The 20,811-nt window shown below is 45.2% G+C and overlaps 1 protein-coding gene across 7 annotated transcripts in view; it reads left to right on the forward strand.

Moving 5' to 3' along the window:
* The window catches only part of LOC139535608 (protocadherin alpha-C2-like), a 71,589-nt gene that overhangs the window by 35,594 nt on the left and 15,184 nt on the right, over positions 1 to 20,811 (forward strand). For 4 of the 7 annotated variants that reach the window (XM_071335203.1, XM_071335220.1, XM_071335211.1 and 1 more), the window contains exon 2: positions 11,181 to 11,239. In XM_071335203.1, coding sequence (XP_071191304.1) covers positions 11,181 to 11,239 — 59 coding nt within the window. Of the gene's footprint in view, positions 1 to 3,769; positions 6,976 to 11,180; positions 11,240 to 20,811 lie in introns of those variants that run through there. The other 3 variants (XR_011667167.1, XM_071335195.1, XM_071335228.1) reach the window with 3 other exon arrangements.

Genomic DNA, 20,811 nt, shown 5'->3' on the forward strand with positions numbered 1-20,811 from the left:
CTGTAGCTGTCGTGCCTGTAGCTGGTTGTGTGTCCGCAGTTGCTCTTGATGAGGGTGCTATTCTGCTGTGGTGGGGGCTGTCTGTCTGCTCTTGCTGAGGGCGCTGTTCTGCTGTGGTGGGGGCTGTCTGTCTGCTCTTGCTGAGGGCGCTGTTCTGCTGTGGTGGGGGCTGTCTGTCTGCTCTTGCTGAGTGCTCTCACTGTCCTGTGTCCTCCCCTGTCCGTCTCGTTCTATCTATATGTATCTCTCTAGTTGAAATTCAAATAAGCTTTATTGACAGGAGAGGTACCATCCAATGTTGCAAAAAGCCATTTATAGTACACAGAAATAACACACAAGACATTGCACAAGTAATCAAAATACCACACAGAATAAAAGAATGGACTGGAAATGGATGTTCATTCCCAACTCTATGCTTTCTCTCTCTCTCTCTCTCTCTCTCTCTCTCTCTCTCTCTCTCTCTCTCTCTCTCTCTCTCTCTCTCTCTCTCTCTCTCTCTCTCTCTCTCTCTCTCTCTCTCTCTCTCTCTCTCTCTCTCTCTCTCTCTCTCTCGGTCTCTCTCTCTCTCTGTCTCTCTCTCTCTCTCTTTATGTGTGTCTCTCTCTCTCGGTCTCTTTCTCTCTCTCTCTTTCAGTGTGTCTCTCTCTCTCTGTCTCTCTCTCTCTTTCTTTCATTCTCACTTGAAGAAGTATTTATATTTTCAATTTGTGTTTGCACAGAATAATTTTCAACTTTCTGAGAGGCACAGTTCTGGGACGCAAAGACAACCCCCTGACAGTTTTGCATTAACTTTTTGTATGTTGAGTTTTGGAATTTGCTATTTTTATAGAACAGGAGAAATGTACCTATCTCTTCTACTCACACTTTCAAGATCTCTTTCACACACTGTATCTACAGTATCTGTGTACTCTTTATTGTGTTTCTGTCTTTCCATCTTTCTATGTCACTCTCTTCACCTCTCACTATACAGTATCTCTCTTCCTGTCTGTGTCAGATATCTTCCTGGTCTTGTTGATGAAAAGCATACCCTGGTCATTAGTACACAGTGTCACTTAGTGTTCCTGTGAAATGTGTTCTGGACCTGTCGTTCTTGACTCACTTGGAAGGGTTGTGTTTTATATACACAGTGAGGATGATATATCTCAATCAGAGTCTACAACAGGAAATGGCTCTTATTTACAACGTGGACAACAGATGGGGCAGCTGCCTGACGAGCTCCTTAAAAGAGACAATTAGATAGACAAGATTTAAGATATGAGCCAGAAGAGGTACTTTTCCCTGCTGCAGGAGCCAGGTGGAAGAATTGTGCTGCTGTGTGTGTAATTGATAGGATAGTGTTGTTTTTCAGGCTGTGATAACCAGTCCCTCCAGCTGAAAGACTAAATGTCATGTTGTTCTCTAATCTCATGTCAACAGATGAAAATCAGCATATAAAACCAGGAGATTACTTATTCATTAAATTATTTAGTTACTGCTACCCTTATTTGTTAGTGTAAAGTTTGGAAATTATGCAAACTGTCTAAGTGGAACCATTCCAGATGTAATTTTCCCCTTTGGTTCTTCAGTATCCACCACCATAACATGACATGATTGATAAAGGTTTATTGCTGGTGTGCATCAACAGAATCTCTAGAATAGATTGGCTATTTTAGATATGTCTAGGTGACCTTTCCACCCAGTATTCCTTTGCGAGTCCAGCTCAGAGTTCTCATTTCCTCTTCTTGTGATGGGGTCAGGGTGTCTTGGTCAGCCAGAGTCTTTAGGATGTGAGTTACCCATTGCATGTGGTGAGGACTGCGGATATGGGCTGGCTGCTCAGTGAATCAGTGGTCTGTAGTCCACTGCTTACTGCTGGAATAACTCACCCAGATCCCAAGATCCCCTGGTTCGCTTTGAATGATCTGTCCTCACACTGACACATAGCCTTGCTTGAGTTTAGACTTACAAGTCCATGGGCCTGTGTTGGAGATAATGGGCTTTTCATGAATGAGTCAGAGACGTTCTCGCTGTCTCTCAAACACACACACACACACACACACACACACACACACACACACACACACACACACACACACACACACACACACACACACACACACACACACACACACACACACACACACACACACACACACACACACACACACACACACACACATACACACGTCGCAACATCAAAAGTAAGTAAACACTACCTTTCACATTTGAGTTTACCTTATAAGCTCATAGAGTGTGTAACACAAGCAAATCGTTCCATTCAACGGCCTGTTAGATATAGCTAAAGCTATTGACACAGTGACTTCACTGCTCTCGGTACAAAATGTATTGAGCATCATTAACTTGGGTACTCAAGTTGTGATTTAATGCATCACCTGAATTTATTTCACTGAAGTCAGCGCCCCAAACAAAGTGTTTCTCAGCAAATACATGACATTGGCAACACAATATCATCTTGAAGTCTTGTGCCCTCCTGCTTTTAACCACAGAAAGAAGCTTCCTTCTTTTCTGTAGGAAAGAACTTGGCCTACAGATGTAGGATCTTAATTTGATCACGCTGTTTCAGGGGAACTTTCCTGCAATGCAGGAAAACAACCTGTAGTCTATTTGAAGTTTAAAAAGGCTTCTGAAGTTTGTAATTTCCACTTTGTAATGTAAGACTTGATTTTCCCTTACAAAAAAATTATCAACCCCAACAAAAATGTACATGAATTATAATCCACATAATAATTCACATTTCCTGTTGCTGCAGGATTATATTCCTGCTGTAGCAAACTGGCTCAAATTAAGATGCTACATCTGTATTTGTTTTCTTGGATGGTAAGGTTAATTCATTATATGTTAATTATATGCTGGAGCAGGTTTGTATTGGCGATTTACCAACTTCAAGATATTACTAGTCCAAAACTGACAGCATATGACTGACTTTGTGTTAACTTGCTCAATGAGAAAGTAAACTACTGCATTAAAATCCATAACATTACAGTGAATTCTGCCAGTGCCATAAACCATGTATGCCCACAGATGTTATAAAGACAGATGTTTTAAAGTATCTTCCCAGTAATAAGCCTAGGCCTACCACATGTTCCCCATTCGCCAACTCTTGTGCACAGGACTCAATTGTCACTCTGAATAGACAGTAGTTTCAGAGTGACAGATTCATGTACTCTAATTTTGTTGATGGATGCACAGAGAGAGTGCCTGGGGCATGCTGGCCAGTATGGTCTGGACTGTCTCGTGTAAATCTGTTCATATTTTGACAATGATGAGGATGATTATAATAATGTTGATGATGATGAAGATGACGATTATTATTGTGATGATGATGTGGAAAGTGATGGTGCTGATAGTTAGGATGATGGTGAAGAAAATAAGTGGGTACCGCGTGCACAGTGGTGATACAGAGAGGGAATGAGACGTAGGGCTTATTGGGGACACCACGGGCATCTTGGATGTGATTATTTCAGCTGACACTCTGAAGTCTAGCACTGACAGCGATCCCTGTGTTAGAGGTTGTGGATGTAAGGGCGATGCCAGTGATCTGCATCGTTATATGCCTTTCCCAAATGTGGCGGTGCAGGGTGCGCTATAGCAGAGGACAGAGCTATAAGAGCTGCTTTAGGGGAAGCCGCCATGCAGTCGTTCAGGTTCAAACTAATCAGGGCAGTTACAGTCCCCAAAACGTGCCATGTTTGAGATCGGCTACCTGTTGTAAAATTTGACTGCAAGGTTTTGCGTCGCAGCATGAGGCAGGCTAATTGCACATTTGATATAATGATTAAAAAAAGACTATAGAGAATAATTGGTGGGACAACCCAAATTAACAATTTAATTTTCAACCATACAGCATGGTTTTCCATATCCATTTAAACGAGTGATGTATTGCAGTGTTGACTCAATTTATCATGTGCACAGACACGGTAAATGGCCATAAATGAAACCAATCTAAGGCGGTGGATTTGTATTCAGTTCTGTTATTTTTCTTAATTAAGGTGCTGATATGTGAAATGCAGCCAACCGTCTTTGAGCACACGGACCCTCCCCCGCTGCTCTGCACTGACACCATCACATTGAGCACTGGAGGTAGAGAGAGAGACACAGGGAGAAATTGATGGGGAGGCGGGGGAGGTTGCACCAGTGGGGAAGGAGAAGGGGAGAAAGAGAGAGAGAGAGACCCTGAGCGCGCGAGAGCGAGATACGCAGCACCAGTGGCAGGGAAACACACCCGTCAGCCGCGCGCTGAGGAGAGAAAAAAGACATCACGGACAAAGGCAACATGGATGCGTTGGAGAAGTATCCGTTCAAACAGATAACGGAATGGATGTGCCGTTCCTCTTGCATTTAACGGGGAACCAATTAACTTATTTTAATGCGGTGGTGGGAGGCGAGGTACTGCAAGCTAAAAAGGCGGAAAGCTGTATTTAATCCGTCTGCGGATCCCATGAGCTTGCAATGGCTGTTACGGGGATATGTAACTGTATAGGAAACAATGTGGCTCTTTCTTTTGTTGTATTTTTCTTATTTTGTGGCCTTTCACTTGGACAACTACGGTACTCTATTCCTGAGGAATTAGAACATGGAGCGGCGGTGGGGGATCTTGTGCAGGATTTGGGGTTGGATATCCGAAAGCTCTCCAATCGAAAGATAAAGGTAACCACCAGTGGAAAACGGTATGTGGATGTCAATCCCAAAAATGGAAAATTAATTGTCAATGAAAGAATCGACAGAGAGACGTTGTGTGATTTAAGCAGCACCTGTTTTATACATTTAGAGGTGTTCGTTGAAAACCCATCCGAGGTGCACAGTGTTGAGGTGGAGATTGTGGATGCTAATGACAATGCGCCGAAGTTCCCTAGAGATGAGTATCAATTGGAAATGACAGAATCGGCTTTACCGGGGTCTCGTTTCCCCATTGAGAATGCCCTGGATCCGGACGTGGGATCCAACTCCGTTCGTCTATATCGACTCAGCCCAAACGAACACTTCGCGCTGGATTCCAACAAACCCTCCATCAACAGCAAGCACATTGAGCTCGTGCTCAAAAAGCCCCTTGACCGCGAGCTGGCGCCTTACCACCAATTAATTCTGACTGCTGCAGATGGCGGAACACAAGCAAAAACCGGTTCAGCTAAAATTAATGTGCGAGTCCTGGACACCAATGACAATGTCCCTGTATTTGACAGCTCAGTGTACAAAGTAAAATTGTTAGAAAACTCACCAAAAGACACACTGGTCATCAAATTGAATGCCACAGACCTTGACGAGGGTACCAATGGTGAGGTGTATTATTCTTTCAGCAGCTACACTCCTGAGAGAGTCAGACAGATGTTCAGCATGGACAGCAACACGGGAGAGATCAGAGTGAGGAGCAATGTGGACTATGAAGAAACCAACTCTTATGAGATGTATATCCAGGCCATGGATAAAGGCCCTGGTGCTGTGGCAGCCCACTGTAAGGTGGTGGTGGAGGTGGTGGATGTGAATGACAATGTCCCAGAGATAGTCCTGTCTTCTCTCTCCAGCCCAGTGAGGGAGGATGCCCGGGCTGACACCGTGGTGGCCCTGATCAGTGTCACAGACCGGGACTCTGGTGTTAACAAACAGGTGAGCCTGGAAATACCCCTGGGCCTCCCCTTCAAGATCAAGTCCTTTAGAAACTACTACACCCTGGTCACCTCCGCCTTCCTGGACCGTGAAACGACCGCTGCCTACAATGTCACCCTCAGCGCCACTGACGGCGGCACCCCACCCCTCTCCTCCCAAAAAACCATACAGGTGGATGTGGCTGATGTGAATGACAACCCGCCACGCTTCGAGCAGACCTCCTACACGGTCTATGTGACGGAGAACAACGCCCCCGGGGCCTCGCTGTGCACTGTGAAGGCCCAGGACTCAGATGTCAACGAGAATGGACGCATCACCTACACTGTCCTCAATGACAACAACCACGGGATCCCTGTCACCTCTTACGTCTCTGTGAAGGCCAAAACGGGAGAGGCCTACGCCCTGCGCGCCTTTGACTATGAGTCACTCAGGGAGTTCCACTTCCAGGTCAAAGCTCAGGATGGAGGCATTCCGCCCCTCAGCCGGGTGGCCACTGTCTACATCTACATCATGGACCAGAACGACCACGTGCCTGAGATCGTCAATCCCCCAGGCAACAGTACGCGCTCCACAGAGACAGTCCTGAAGAACGCTGAGGCTGGCGCCCTGGTGACCAAGGTGGTGGCGTACGACGCAGACGCAGGTCCCAATGCCTGGCTGATCTATGTGTTGGATCAGTGCACAGACTTGGAACTGTTCAAGGTGCACGAACACACGGGGGAGATCCGCACCACACGCAGGGTCTTGGAGGACAACTCCACCTCCTTCAGCCTGACTGTACTGGTGAGAGACCACGGCCAGCCGCCTCTCTCCTCCACCGCCACTGTCAATGTGGCTGTCATGGAGGTGCCACCCAAGGTGACCCCTGACCCTAAGAGGGTCATCCGGCCCCACAGCACCCTGCTCTTTTCTAATTTGACCCTCTATCTGATCGTGGCTCTGAGCGCCACCACCTTTGTGTTCCTGGTAACTGTGGTGGTGCTGGCCATCGTGCGCTGCCATGCCTACTGCACCCAGCCTGGCCCCTGCTCCCCCTGCTGCGTATCCCAAAAGACCCCCCCTGACAGCGGGAGCAGCAGCATAGTAGGTGGTGCTGGGGGTGGTGGTGGGGGACAACCCAATAACAATGTGGCGCTGCGGAGAGACCTCAAGGTGGATCCTCACTACATTGAGGTGCGTGGGAATGGCTCTATGACCAAGACCTACTGCTACAAGACCTGTCTGACGGCCACCTCAGGCAGCGACACCTTCATGTTCTACAACACAGGCCGGCCCATTAGCGGCACCTGGGGTTCTGAGCGCTTCTTCACAGGAGGTAGTGGGTTTGTACGGAGACTAAGCATGCCCGACGCTTCACTGCAAGTCTGCCCAGAGGTGCGTCATATTTTTCCTCTTCTTTTAAGCCAAATGACTAACAGGTCATGCATGGCATAACAGAAGTATAGCCTCACAATCTGCCACCTCTCCAGATTACATACTAGGCCAGGGGTGTCAAGCATACAGCCTGCGGGTGATTTGAGTACAGAAATTATTTTAAAACGATATGCATTTCTCAATATACTTTAAAATGACTAAAACCAAATTGAAAGTGTGTAGAAATGATAATGGACCTACATTTATAAAGTTTCTTGACTGTGTCCAGCTCGCAAATAATCACAGAAATTAAAACTAGACAGTCTAGGAGTATCAACAATTTAAAAAACAAAGGATAGAGGACTGTCTTTTGCCACTTTCGACCGTGAGGAAATATTACACATTTTCAGAGCGGCTCTCTGGACCATGTTGAAGACCGATTGCGGTTCCCAGGGCAGAATGAGTTTGACACCCCTGTACTAGGCTTTATATGTATTAGCTATGTTGGTGTTGGTTGTCTTTAGATGAGTGTTGTAGAACACATTCCATCCTACCACTGTTCTTTGAACTGTCTGTTACATGAAGGGCTGTAGAGGCTCAGTGGTTTTACATGCTAGCTGAAGTCGTTCATTGTCATATTGTTTGCTTTGTTGTCATATTCTTTTTATTTGCCAGTACATCTTGAGACTGCGTCAGATATGACATGTTTCTTTGTGTGTGTGTGTATGGTTGTGTGTCTGTGATTTCTCCAGTTTAAATGTGGCTGCACAGTGTATATACAGTGGGGAGAACAAGTATTTGATACACTGCCGATTTTGCAGGTTTTCCTACTTACAAAGCATATAGAGGTCTGTAATTTTTATCATAGGTACACTTCAACTGTGAGAGACGGAATCTAAAACAAAAATCCAGAAAATCACATTGTATGATTTTTAAGTAATTAATTAGCATTTTATTGCATGACATAAGTATTTGATACATCAGAAAAGCAGAACTTAATATTTGGTACAGAAACCTTTGTTTGCAATTACAGAGATCATACGTTTCCTGTAGTTCTTGACCAGGTTTGTACACACTGCAGCAGGGATTTTGGCCCACTCCTCCATACAGACCTTCTCCAGATCCTTCAGGTTTCGGGGCTGTCGCTGGGCAATACGGACTTTCAGCTCCCTCCAAAGATTTTCTATTGGGTTCAGGTCTGGAGACTGGCTAGGCCACTCCGGGACCTTGAGATGCTTCTTACGGAGCCACTCCTTAGTTGCCCTGGCTGTGTGTTTCGGGTCGTTGTCATGCTGGAAGACCCAGCCATGACCCATCTTCAATGCTCTTACTTAGGGAAGGAGGTTGTTGGCCAAGATCTCGCGATACATGGCCCCATCCATCCTCCCCTCAATACGGTGCAGTCGTCCTGTCCCCTTTGCAGAAAAGCATCCCCAAAGAATGATGTTTCCACCTCCATGCTTCACGGTTGGGATGGTGTTCTTGGGGTTGTACTCATCCTTCTTCTTCCTCCAAACACGGCGAGTGGAGTTTAGACCAAAAAACTCAATTTTTGTCTCATCAGACCACATGACCTTCTCCCATTCCTCCTCTGGATAATCCAGATGGTCATTGGCAAACTTCAGACGGTCCTGGACATGCGCTGGCTTGAGCAGAGGGACCTTGCGTGCACTGCAGGATTTTAATCCATGACGGCGTAGTGTGTTACTATTGGTTTTCTTTGAGACTGTGGTCCCAGCTCTCTTCAGGTCATTGACCAGGTCCTGCCGTGTAGTTCTGGGCTGATCCCTCACCTTCCTCATGATCATTGATGCCCCACGAGGTGAGATCTTGCATGGAGCCCCAGACCGAGGGTGATTGACCGTCATCTTGAACTTCTTCCATTTTCTAATAATTGCGCCAACAGTTGTTGCCTTCTCACCAAGCTGCTTGCCTATTGTCCTGTAGCCCATCCCAGCCTTGTGCAGGTCTACAATTTGATCCCTGATGTCCTTACACAGCTCTCTGGTCTTGGCCATTGTGGAGAGGTTGGAGTCTGTTTGATTGAGTGTGTGGACAGGTGTCTTTTATACAGGTAACGAGTTCAAACAGGTGCAGTTAATACAGGTAATGAGTGGAGAACAGGAGGGCTTCTTAAAGAAAAACGAACAGGTCTGTGAGAGCCGGAATTCTTACTGGTTGGTAGGTGATCAAATACTTATGTCATGCAATAAAATGCAAATTAATTACTTAAAAATCATACAATGTGATTTTCTGGATTTTTGTTTTAGATTCCGTCTCTCACAGTTGAAGTGTACCTATGATAAAAATTACAGACCTCTACATGCTTTGTAAGTAGGAAAACCTGCAAAATCGGCAGTGTATCAAATACTTGTTCTCCCCACTGTATATGTGTGTGTGTGTGTGTGTGTGTGTGTCTTTGTGTCTTTTTTTTCTTTAGTCACAACAACGTCTGTGTTAAATTGCAGTAACTGAAAGATCCTCTCATAACTTTACTCCTGTATTCCTTCCTCTCCAGTCTGCCACATTGACTCCTCACTCAGAGTTCTCTCTAGCAGTCTTTCCTGCTGTCTCTCCTCTCTAGAACCTATTCCACTGCAGCACTATGCTGCCGTAGGAAAGTGTTGGCATTCATGGTCGAGCATGGCTTAGGAGTCAAGGCTGAGTACTACAGGAAATGAAAAATAAATAGCCCTGCATATGTTTACCACAACAGGGCTGGAATGTTACGTATTGCAGCAGCACTCATGATAAACATGTTCTCTATCGAGGAATCACAAGTTTGGTTTTCGTTTAACCTCAGTAAAACTCCCAATAGGGGTACTTCATTACAGACTAGAGCTCAAGGAATTAACGTTCCTGGAGAGTGTGCAAATGGCTGTATTCAGCAGCTATGTCTTCTGAAATCCATGGGCTCTCTGCTTCCATTAGCCATGTTTTAAGGTTGATTTGTTGTATTTTTGTCTCTGTTTAACTGGCGCGAACATATGTTTACTCTAACGAGCAGAGATCTGGGCTGTGTCCTCTAATGGGTTGGCTGTCGTACGATCTGATGCTCTGCTGTTTCAGCGCTCTACTCTCGGGATTGGATAGATTGATGGTCAAAACATTGTCAGAATGTAGTTCGGAGGTGACATGGGGTTGATTGGAATGTTTTGGGGTTTAGGTTGTGGTCGTGGATGGGTCAAGATGGAGCAATGAGCAGAGGCAGCATCTGGCCAAGATAAGAATGGTGGTGGAAATTAAATTAACTTCCAGCCCCACAAATTAGATTCACTCAGAGAGGTTGTGTCTCAGAGCAGGAGATACTCCCTTCAGAATGAAACTAATTAAAGAACATTATGTACCCTCTTTATCTGGGGCACCTACTGAAGCCTAAACATGTATGAGTCATAAACTACTACCGTACTCACCCCTACCCACAGATCTGATGTCTAGGGCTCTAATGATGTCAGTGGTTATGATTTGTGTTTTCAAGATGTACATATTCAAATCTCTGAAGCTCCATTATGAACCTTCATGCAATGTGTAAACCTTGTGGAAAACAAACTACATTAATTGAAAAAACACACATCCACATGGAGCAGCCTTCTGGTGGAGAACATCAATGAACTTGAGTAATGTGTGACTGCCCTAGGAGAGCCTCCCTTTACCTCTTAACCCCAGCCCAACATGAGCAGGGATGGAGGATGTGGTTGGCCTGGTGATAGAGGGGCTCGTCCTGATTGGATTAGCTCAAAGCCCAGCTGCAGTGTGACTGATGAGGCAGTATTTTAAAGGGCTGCCTGAAGCTCTGACCTCACGGCACTCAAGCAAACTTCATCAGGACCACACACACACACACACACACACACACACACACACACACACACACACACACACACACACACACACACACACACACACACACACACACACACACACACACACACACACACACATACACACACACACACACACACAATGCGACAAACTGACTCATACACAAACTCCTCAATCCTCTCACAGAAGAACTCTCACACACACAGGGAGATAGGTAATCTAAGAATGTATCAGTGTGTCTCCCAAAGTCATTGCTTTGGTAAAGGGCATGTGTGTGTGTGTGTATCTGACGGCAGTGGCACACTGTCTTCCAGAACTGCAGTGCTCCAATCAGGATGCAGAGCTGGGATGTGCACCATGATTAATTAATGAGACCATATCTGCCCCCCCCCTCTCTCTCTCAGCCGAAGGCCCCAAATGCTGACTGGCAATACTCCACTTCTCTGAGAACAGGGATGCAGAGGTAAGCACTTTACTCTTTTGCCCTCTTGTAAATTCTACCCTCCTTAAAAAGATTCCCAAGCCCCTTACCACTTTTAGCTCTTAGAATTACAGTATATTGCTTTAAGAGAGCATCTCAGTGAAATACTATCAATTGCTTGGAGGAATCTTGTTGCAGTGTGTAGCCAAGGAAATGTTGCACCCATTTTACAGTCCAGAGTCGCCATGCTTGTCTGCACAACAAAGACTGGGAGGCAGCCACTCTGACTACTGCACTCTGCAGAAGCACCTGCCTGCAGACAGCATAACATGACCACAGACAGGTCTCAGATCAGATTAGCAACAGCCTCCATAACCACTAGTGGCTCCTCAACATGTGTCTGACCCCACTCAGCCCCCTGTTGCCCTGTTTGGGCCAGCTGTGCCCTGGCTGTCCTGTCAGCCACCCCAGAGGGGTACACACACAGACAGTGGGGCAGAGCCATGCTGTTCCTGCCAGGCTCCAGTAGCTCTGCTCCTCTGCTCTGCCATAGTGTATATAGGTCATCTACATTCCAAGCGCCACTCTTCCCAGATACAGGGTCTTTCAGAAGGAACCGTGAAGGACAAATGAGCTGATGAACTGACTGAGAGCTTTTTCAGCCTCAGATCATCACACACACTAATACATGCATGCACATGCACGTACACATATACACAAGCACACCCCCGCGCGCGCGCGCGCACACACACACACACACACACACACACACACACACACACACACACACACACACACACACACACACACACACACACACACACACACACACACACACACACACACACACACACACACACACACACACACACACACAAATGCATGCACGCACACACACACCATAAAGGGCTGCAGACTGTTCCATTATTTACATGAATGTGTTAATCAGTAGCCCCTGGCGGTTGGGGGGGGTGGGGGGGGGGGGGGGGTGTATGCTCTCTTGGGTAAATAAACAAAACAGGAGGCTAATCTTTTTGAGTGTGAAGTGTGTACTGTATTGTATTATACTGTATTATATGGACTGTAATTACACACATCGTTCAAACCATGATAAAGCAGAAGAGAACATGCAATTCTAGTGCAGCACATGCGGCCTACAAAGTTACAAGTATAGGCTAGCGAATTTGATAAACATTTTGAAAAATACTGTAATAGGGCCTATTTTTATAATTAGTAGGCTGGTACTGTATATATATATATATACAGTGAGGGAAAAAAGTATTTGATCCCCTGCTGATTTTATACGTTTGCCCACTGACAAAGAAATGATCAGTCTATACTTTTAATGGTAGGTTTATTTGAACAGTGAGAGACAGAATATCAACAAAAAAATCCAGAAAAACGCATGTCAAAAATGTTATGAATTGATTTGCATTTTAATGAGGGAAATAAGTATTTGACCCCTCTGCAAAACATGACTTAGTACTTGGTGGCAAAACCCTTGTTGGCAATCACAGAGGTCAGACGTTTCTTGTAGTTGGCCACCAGGTTTGCACACATCTCAGGAGGGATTTTGTCCCACTCCTCTTTGCAGATCTTCTTCAAGTCATTAAGGTTTCGAGGCTGACGTTTGGCAACTCGAACCTTCAGCTCCCTCCAAAGATTTTCTATGGGATTAAGGTCTGGAGACTGGCTAGGCCACTCCAGGACCTTAATGTGCTTCTTCTTGAGCCACTCCTTTGTTGCCTTGGCCGTGTGTTTTGGGTCATTGTCATGCTGGAATACCCATCCACGACCCATTTTCAATACCCTGGCTGAGGGAAGGAGGTTTTCACCCAAGATTTGACGGTACATGGCCCCGTCCATCGTCCCTTTGATGCGGTGAAGTTGTCCTGTCCCTTTAGCAGAAAAACACCCCCAAAGCATAATGTTTCCACCTCCATGTTTGACGGTGGGGATGGTTTCTTGGGGTCATAGGCAGCATTCCTCCTCCTCCAAACACGGCAAGTTGGGTTGATGCCAAAGAACTCCATTTTGGTCTCATCTGACCACAACACGTTCACCCAGTTGTCCTCTGAATCATTCAGATGTTCATTGGCAAACTTCAGACGGGTATGTATATGTGCTTTCTTGAGCAGGGGGACCTTGCGGGCGCTGCAGGATTTCAGTCCTTCACGGCATAGTGTGTTACCAATTGTTTTCTTGATGACTATGGTCCCAGCTGCCTTGAGATCATTGACAAGATCCTCCTGTGTAGTTCTGGGCTGATTCCTCACCGTTCTCATGATCATTGCAACTCCACGAGGTGAGATCTTGCATGGAGCCCCAGGCTGAGGGAGATTGACAGTTCTTTTGTGTTTCTTCCATTTGCGAATAATCACAGAAACTGTTGTCACCTTCTCACCAAGCTGCTTGGCGATGGTCTTGTAGCCCATTCCAGCCTTGTGTAGGTCTACAATCTTGTCCCTGACATCCTTGGAGAGCTCTTTGGTCTTGGCCATGGTGGAGAGTTTGGAATCTGATTGATTGATTGCTTCTGTGGACAGGTATCTTTTATACAGGTAAGAAACTGAGATTAGGAGCACTCCCTTTAAGAGTGTGCTCCTAATCTCCGTTCGTTACCTGTATGAAAGACACCTGGGAGCCAGAAATCTTTTTGATTGAGAAGGGGTCAAATACTTATTTCCCTCATTAAAATGCAAATCAATTTATAACATTTTTGACATGCATTTTTCTGGATATTTTTGTTGTTATTCTGTCTCTCACTGTTCAAATAAACCTACCATTAAAATTATAGACTGATAATTTCTTTGTCAGTGGGCAAACGTACAAAATCAGCAGGGGATCAAATACTTTTTTCCCTCACTGTATATATACAGTAGCAGTCAAAAGTTTGGACACACCTACTCATTCAAGGGTTTTTCATTATTTTTTAAAACTATTTTCTACATTGTAGAATAATAGTGAAGTCCTCAAAACTATGAAATAACACATATGGAATCATGTAGTAACGAAAAAAGTGTTAAACGAATCAAAATATTTGTTATATTTTAGATTCTTCAAAGTAACCACGCTTTGCCTTGATGACACCTTTGCATTCTTGGCATTCTTCACCTGTAATGCTTTTCCAACAGTCTTGAAGGAGTTCCCACATACGCTGAGCACTTGTTGGTTTGGATGACTTGGACCGAAAAGCAGCCATCTCAATTGGGTTGAGGTCGGGTGACTGTGGAGGCCAGGTCATCTAATGCAGCACTCCATCACTCTCCTTCTTGGTCAAATAGCCCTTACATAGCTTGGAGGTGTGTTGGTTCATTGTCCTGTTGAAAAACAAATGATAGTCCCACTAAGCGCAAACCAGATGGGATGGCGTATCGCTGCAGAATGCTGTGCTAGCAATGCTGGTTAAGTGTGCCTTAAATTCTAAATGAATCACAGACAGTTTCACCAGCAAAGCACCATCACACCACCTCCTCCATGGTTCACGGTGGGAACCATACAAATCAAATCACATTTTATTGGTCACATACACATGGTGAGCAGATGTTATTGCGAGTGTAGCGAAATGCTTATGCTTCTAGATCCGACAGTGCAGCAGTATCTAACAGGTAATATCTAACAATTCCACAACAAAACCTAATATCTAACAAATTACAAAACAAAACCTAATACACACAATCTAAACTCGGCAAAAAAAGAAACGTCCTCTCACTGTCAACTGTATTTATTTTCAGCAAATTTAACATGTGTAAATATCTGTATGAACATAAGATTCAGCAACTGAGACATAAACTGAACAAGTTCCACAGACATGTGACTAACAGAAATGGAATAATGTGTCCCTGAACAAAGGGGGGGTTAAAAAAAAGTTACAGTCAGTATCTGGTGTGGCCACCAGTTGCATTAAGTACTGCAGTGCATCTTCTCCTCATGGACTGCACCAGATTTGCCAGTTCTTGCTGTGAGATGTTACCCCCGTCTTCCACCAAGGCAAGTTCCCGGACATTTCTGGGGGGAATGGCCCTAGCCCTCAACTTCCGATCCAACAGATCCCAGAAGTGCTCAATGGGATTGAGATCTGGGCTCTTCGCTGGCCATGGCAGAACACTGACATTCCTGTCTTGCAGGAAATCACGCACAGAACGAGCAGCATGGCTGGTGGCATTGTCATGCTGGAGGGTCATGTCAGGATGAACCTGCAGGAAGGGTACCACATGAGGGAGGAGGATGTGTTCCCTGTAACGCACAGCGTTGAGATTGCCTGCAATGACAACAAACTCAGTCCGATGATGCTGTGACACACCGCCCCAGACCATGACGGACCCTCCACCTCCAAATCGTTCCCGCTCCAGAGTACAGGCCTCGGTGTAACACTCATTCCTTCGACGATAAACGCGAATCCGACCATCACCCCCGGTGAGACAAAACCGCGACTCGGCAGTGAAGATAACTTTTTGCCAGTCCTGTCTGGTCCAGCGATGGTGGATTTGTGCCCAAGGGGCCCCAGGGTTGAGGATCAGCGGAGTGGAGAGGTTGTTTCCTACCTTCACCACCTGGGGGGCGGCCCGTCAAGAAGTCCAGGACCCAGTTGCACAGGGCGGGATCGAGACCCAGGGTCTCAAGCTTAATGATGAGTTTGGAGGATACTATGGTGTTTAATGCTGAGCTGTAGTTAATGTACAGCATTCTTACATAGGTATTCATCTTGTCCAGATGGGATAGGGCAGCGTGCAGTGTGATGGCGATTGCATTGTCTGTGGACTTATTGGGGCGGTAAGCAAATTTGAGTGGGTCTAAGATGACAGGTAAGGTAGAGGGGATATGATCCTTTACTAGTCTCTCAAAGCGCTTCATAATGACAGAAGTAAGTGCTACAGGACGATAGTCATTTAGTTAAGTTACCTTAGCTTTCTTGGGAACAGGAACAATGGTGGCCATATTGAAGCATGTGGGTACAGCAGACTGGGATAGCGATTGATTGAATATGTCCGGAAACACACCAGCCAGCTGGTCTGCGCATGCTCTGAGGATGCGGCTAGGAATGCCGTCTGGGCTGGCAGCCTTGCGAGGGTTACACGTTTAAATGTTTTACTCACATCGGCCACGGAGAAAGAGAGCCCACAGTCTTCGGTAGCAGGCCGTGTTGGTGGCACTGTATTGATCATCCGTTCACCTACTCTGCATCTCACAAAGACACGGCGGTTGGAACCAAAAATCTCACATTTGGACTAATCAGACCAAAGGACAGATTTCCACCGGTCTAATGTCCATTGCTTGTGTTTCTTGGCCTAAGCAAGTATTTTCTTCTTATTGGTGTCCTTTAGTAGTGGTTTCTTTGCAGCAATTCGACCATGAAGGCCTGATTCACGCAGTCTGCTGTAAACAGTTGATGTCGAGATGTGTCTGTTACTTGAACTCTGTGAAGCATTTATTTGTGCTGCAATTTCTGAGGCTGGTAAGTCAAGTTAACTTATCCTCTGCAGCAGAGGTAACTCTGGGTCTTCCTCTCCTGAGGCGGTCCTCGTGAGAGCCAGTTTCGTCATAGCGCTTGATGGTTTTTCCGACTGCACTTGAAGAAACTTTGAAAGTTCTTGAAATTTTACGGATTGACTGATCTTCATGTCTTCAAGTAAGGATGGACTGTTGTTTCTCTTTGCTTATTTGAGTTGTTCTTGCCATAATATGGACTTGGTCTTTTACCAAATAGGGCTATCTTCTGTATACCAATGCGTCCTTGTCACAACACAACTAATTGGCTCAAATGCATTAAGAAGGAAAGAAATTCCACAAATTAAATTTTAACTATGCACACCTGTTAATTGAAATGCATTTCAGGTGACTACCTCATGAAGCTGGTTGAGAGAATGCCAACAGTGTGCAAAGCTGTCATCAAGGCAAAGGGTGGCTACTTCGAGGAATCTAAAATATATTTTGATTTGTTTAACACTTTTTTGGTTATTACATGATTCCATGTGTTATCATAGTTTTGATGTCTTCACTACTATTCTACAATGTAGAAAATAGTAAACATAAAGAAAAACCGTTGAAAGAGTAGGTGTGTTCAATCTTTTGACTTGTACTGTATAGTCTACCTTTCATAATATTTTCCCTAATGTTATTAGCCTATACCTCCTCTTTCTCTCTCTATTGTTGCTTCATTCCTCCTTCCCTTTCAACAGATAAATGAAATAAGTTTTGTTGTCCTCATCTTCATCATTGTAATGACATGCTTGAATAATATAGGACTAGAATTAGACGCAGACGGCTTTCACTTCTCTTCACGAAGACTGATGGTTATGGGTCTGAATAGATAACTGCTATAGCTACCGCCATCGCGCGTTCACTCTTCTTTCCATCTACCCGTGGGTTATATTGGCTGCTGTATTTAACATTCAGCAAACAAGAGCTTGCGTCCCTCTTCAAATAGTCTATTGGTATAAGAAATGCTAAAATAATTATGTCCAACAAGCTATTCTAGTCTAACTTTTTCTGCATGGGACTCCAAGAGCTAAGGAGCAGTTTTTAAGGAGAGGCCAGCAGAGCACAGGTGCTTGCATATTGTGCAAGAGATAGAGGCTGCAAGTTAGAAGCTTATTATGCATAACCCATCATTAATTAGCTAAATATAAGGCTACTACTGCATTGAATGTATTACATGAAAGAGGTAAGCTAGGACATCTATATATAGGGCTATATATCAATATAGAAAATATGATCTATTTTGGATTCAATTCGAATGGGGGTGATGGAGAGAGAGAGAGAAAGACTGCGAGAGACTGCTCGCGCGTGCACTGATTTACAGCAATAATATGATAGAGTGATAGGCTGTTTTAAAACTCTGGAGCTGCAATTAAAACAATTATAATATTTACAATTAAAAACAAGGTGACCCCTGAAAGCCAGATGGAGACGGGTAAATTAGATGCTCATTCTGTGTTTATTTTACTGTAGCATAGGCTATGCTGCAGAAAATGTAGGCCTACCTTTCACAAGAAAAAGAGTTCCCATGATGAGATCATGGGTCTTCATGCATTGTGAACTGCACTCCATACTGAGATGGGCTGTATATAATGCATATAATTTAACAGTTCCGTTTCACCCCATGCTGTTCATATAAATAATGTATTATAATTTCTGGTTTCTCGCAGTTATTTATCACGGGAAAAGGGAGTGGTTTTGGGCTGTAAATCTTGGTAACCGGGTTCCCGCCATTCAACCCTAGTGTGTGTGTGTGTGTGTGTGTGTGTGTGTGTGTGTGTGTGTGTGTGTGTGTGTGTGTGTGTGTGTGTGTGTGTGTGTGTGTGTGTGTGTGTGTGTGTGTGTGTGTGTGTGTGTGTGTGTGTGTTGAGGGAAGGGGAAGGGAAGGGGAGAGGGTGTGAACACAGACAGCAGAAGACATTTTAGATTAATAACAGCACTGCTATACAAACACATTCATATTCTCCTCCAGGGGCAATGCTTCTCCCCTGCATACAATTTAGCCATTCTACAACAATTACGCAATCATCTGCTAAGAGTGCAGGTCCTCCTTTTGTGTAGTATCTCAATGGAGTCTGATTTTCCGGTTTGGATTTAATGCATTTGAGTAGGATATTTTGATATATTGGATTGATGATTTATCTGGTATGCAGAGAGATTGTGTATCATATCATGGTGACATAGACTCTCATGAACTCTCATGAACTCTCAACACTCTCATCCACCATCTTGGCATTGCTAGTGTAACGGATGTGAAATGGCTAGCTAGTTAGCGGGTACGCGCTAGTAGCGGTTCAATCAGTTACGTCACTTGCTCTGAAACCTATTAGTAGTGTTGCCCCTTGCTCTGCAAGGGCCGCGGGTTTTGTGGAGCGATGGGTAATGACGCTTCGTGGGTGACTGTTGTTGATGTGTGCAGAGGGTCCCTGGTTCGCGCCCGTGTCGGGGCGAGGGGACGGTTTAAAGTTATACTGTTACATTGATGCTGTTGACCCGGATCACTGGTTGCTGCGGAAAAGGAGGAGGTTGAAAGGGGGGTGAGTGTAACGGATGTGAAATGGCTAGCTAGTTAGCGGGTACGCGCTAGTAGCGGTTCAATCAGTTGCTCTGAAACCTATTAGTAGTGTTGCCCCTTGCTCTGCAAGGGCCGCGGGTTTTGTGGAGCGATGGGTAACGACGCTTCGTGGGTGACTGTTGTTGATGTGTGCAGAGGGTCCCTGGTTCGCGCCCGTGTCGGGGCGAGGGGACGGTTTAAAGTTATACTGTTACACTGCAGCAGTTTCAAATGGCACACTCCCTATACCTCTTTCTGCACACAGCCAATCCAAACCCTTGCTTCCATATTCTCCACCCACACACATCCTCCAGACACCCCATTCTGACACACCCCCACCCACACCCCTCAGTTCATATCCCTCACCCAACATCACCCAATGGGAAACCCACAATAAATGGCCACATCTCTCTCTGAGTGATGTGTATTGCAGCAGAGGGCAGGATGGCATACAGTTCATAAAGCAGAGGGAGAATATACACTGTGAGCTGCATTGCAGAGGCTACAGCCAGGGCTAGCTGCTCCTCTGCAGGCCTACATGCTTTACATTTATTATGCATGTTTAGGAAAAAGGGTGCGTGTTTGTGTGTGTCTGTGTTTTTATGTTTATGGCCTTTTTCCGTATGTGTGGTTGCCAAGACAAATAATGCAGTCCTGAATGCATCTGTGACTCATACATGCCCTCAGGTTTGTGTGTTCATTAGATGTGGTAGTGATTGTGAATGTTGGAGTAGCATGGTTAGTTGTGACAAACAGTGGATAAGGGTTGACGTACAGTGCATTCAGAAAGTATTTAGACCTCTTGACTTTTTCCACATTTTGTTATGTTACAGCCTTATTCTAAAATGGATTAAACATTTTTTTTTCATAAATCTACACACAACACCCCATAATGACAAAGAAAAAACAGGTTTTTATATATCACATTTACATAAGTATTCAGACCCTTTACTCAGTACTTTGCTGAAGCACCTTTGGCAGCGATTACAGCCTTGAGTCTTCTTGGGTATGACGCTACAAGTTTGGCACACCTGTATTTTGGGAGTTTCTCCCATTCTTCTCTGCAGATCCTCTCAAGCTCTGTCAGGTTGGATGGGGAGCGTCGCTGCACAGCTATTTTCAGGTCTCTCCAGAGATGTTCGATCGGGTTCAAGTCCGAGTTCTGGCTGGGCCACTCAAGGACATTTAGAGACTTGTCCCAAAGCCACTCCTGCATTGTCTTGGCTGTGTGCTTAGGGTTGTTGTCCTGTTGGAAGTTGAACCTTCGCCCCAGTCTGAAGTCCTGAGTGCTCTGGAGCATGTTTTCATCAAGGATCTCTCTGTACTTTGCTCCGTTCATCTTTCCCTCAATCCTGATTAGTCTCCCAGTACCTGCCGCTGAAAAACATCCCCACAGCATGATGCTGCCTTCACCATGCTTCACTGTAGGGATGGTGCCACATTTCATCCAGACGTTACGCTTGGCATTCAGGCCAAAGAGTTCAGTCTTGGTTTCATCAGACCAGAGAATCTTGTTTCTCATGGTCTGAGAGTCTTTAGGAGCCTTTTGGCAAACTCCAAGCAGGCTGTCATGTGCATTTTA

The sequence above is a fragment of the Salvelinus alpinus genome, chromosome 1 (genome assembly GCF_045679555.1).
Source record: "Salvelinus alpinus chromosome 1, SLU_Salpinus.1, whole genome shotgun sequence".
In the NCBI taxonomy this organism is placed as follows: domain Eukaryota; kingdom Metazoa; phylum Chordata; class Actinopteri; order Salmoniformes; family Salmonidae; genus Salvelinus; species Salvelinus alpinus.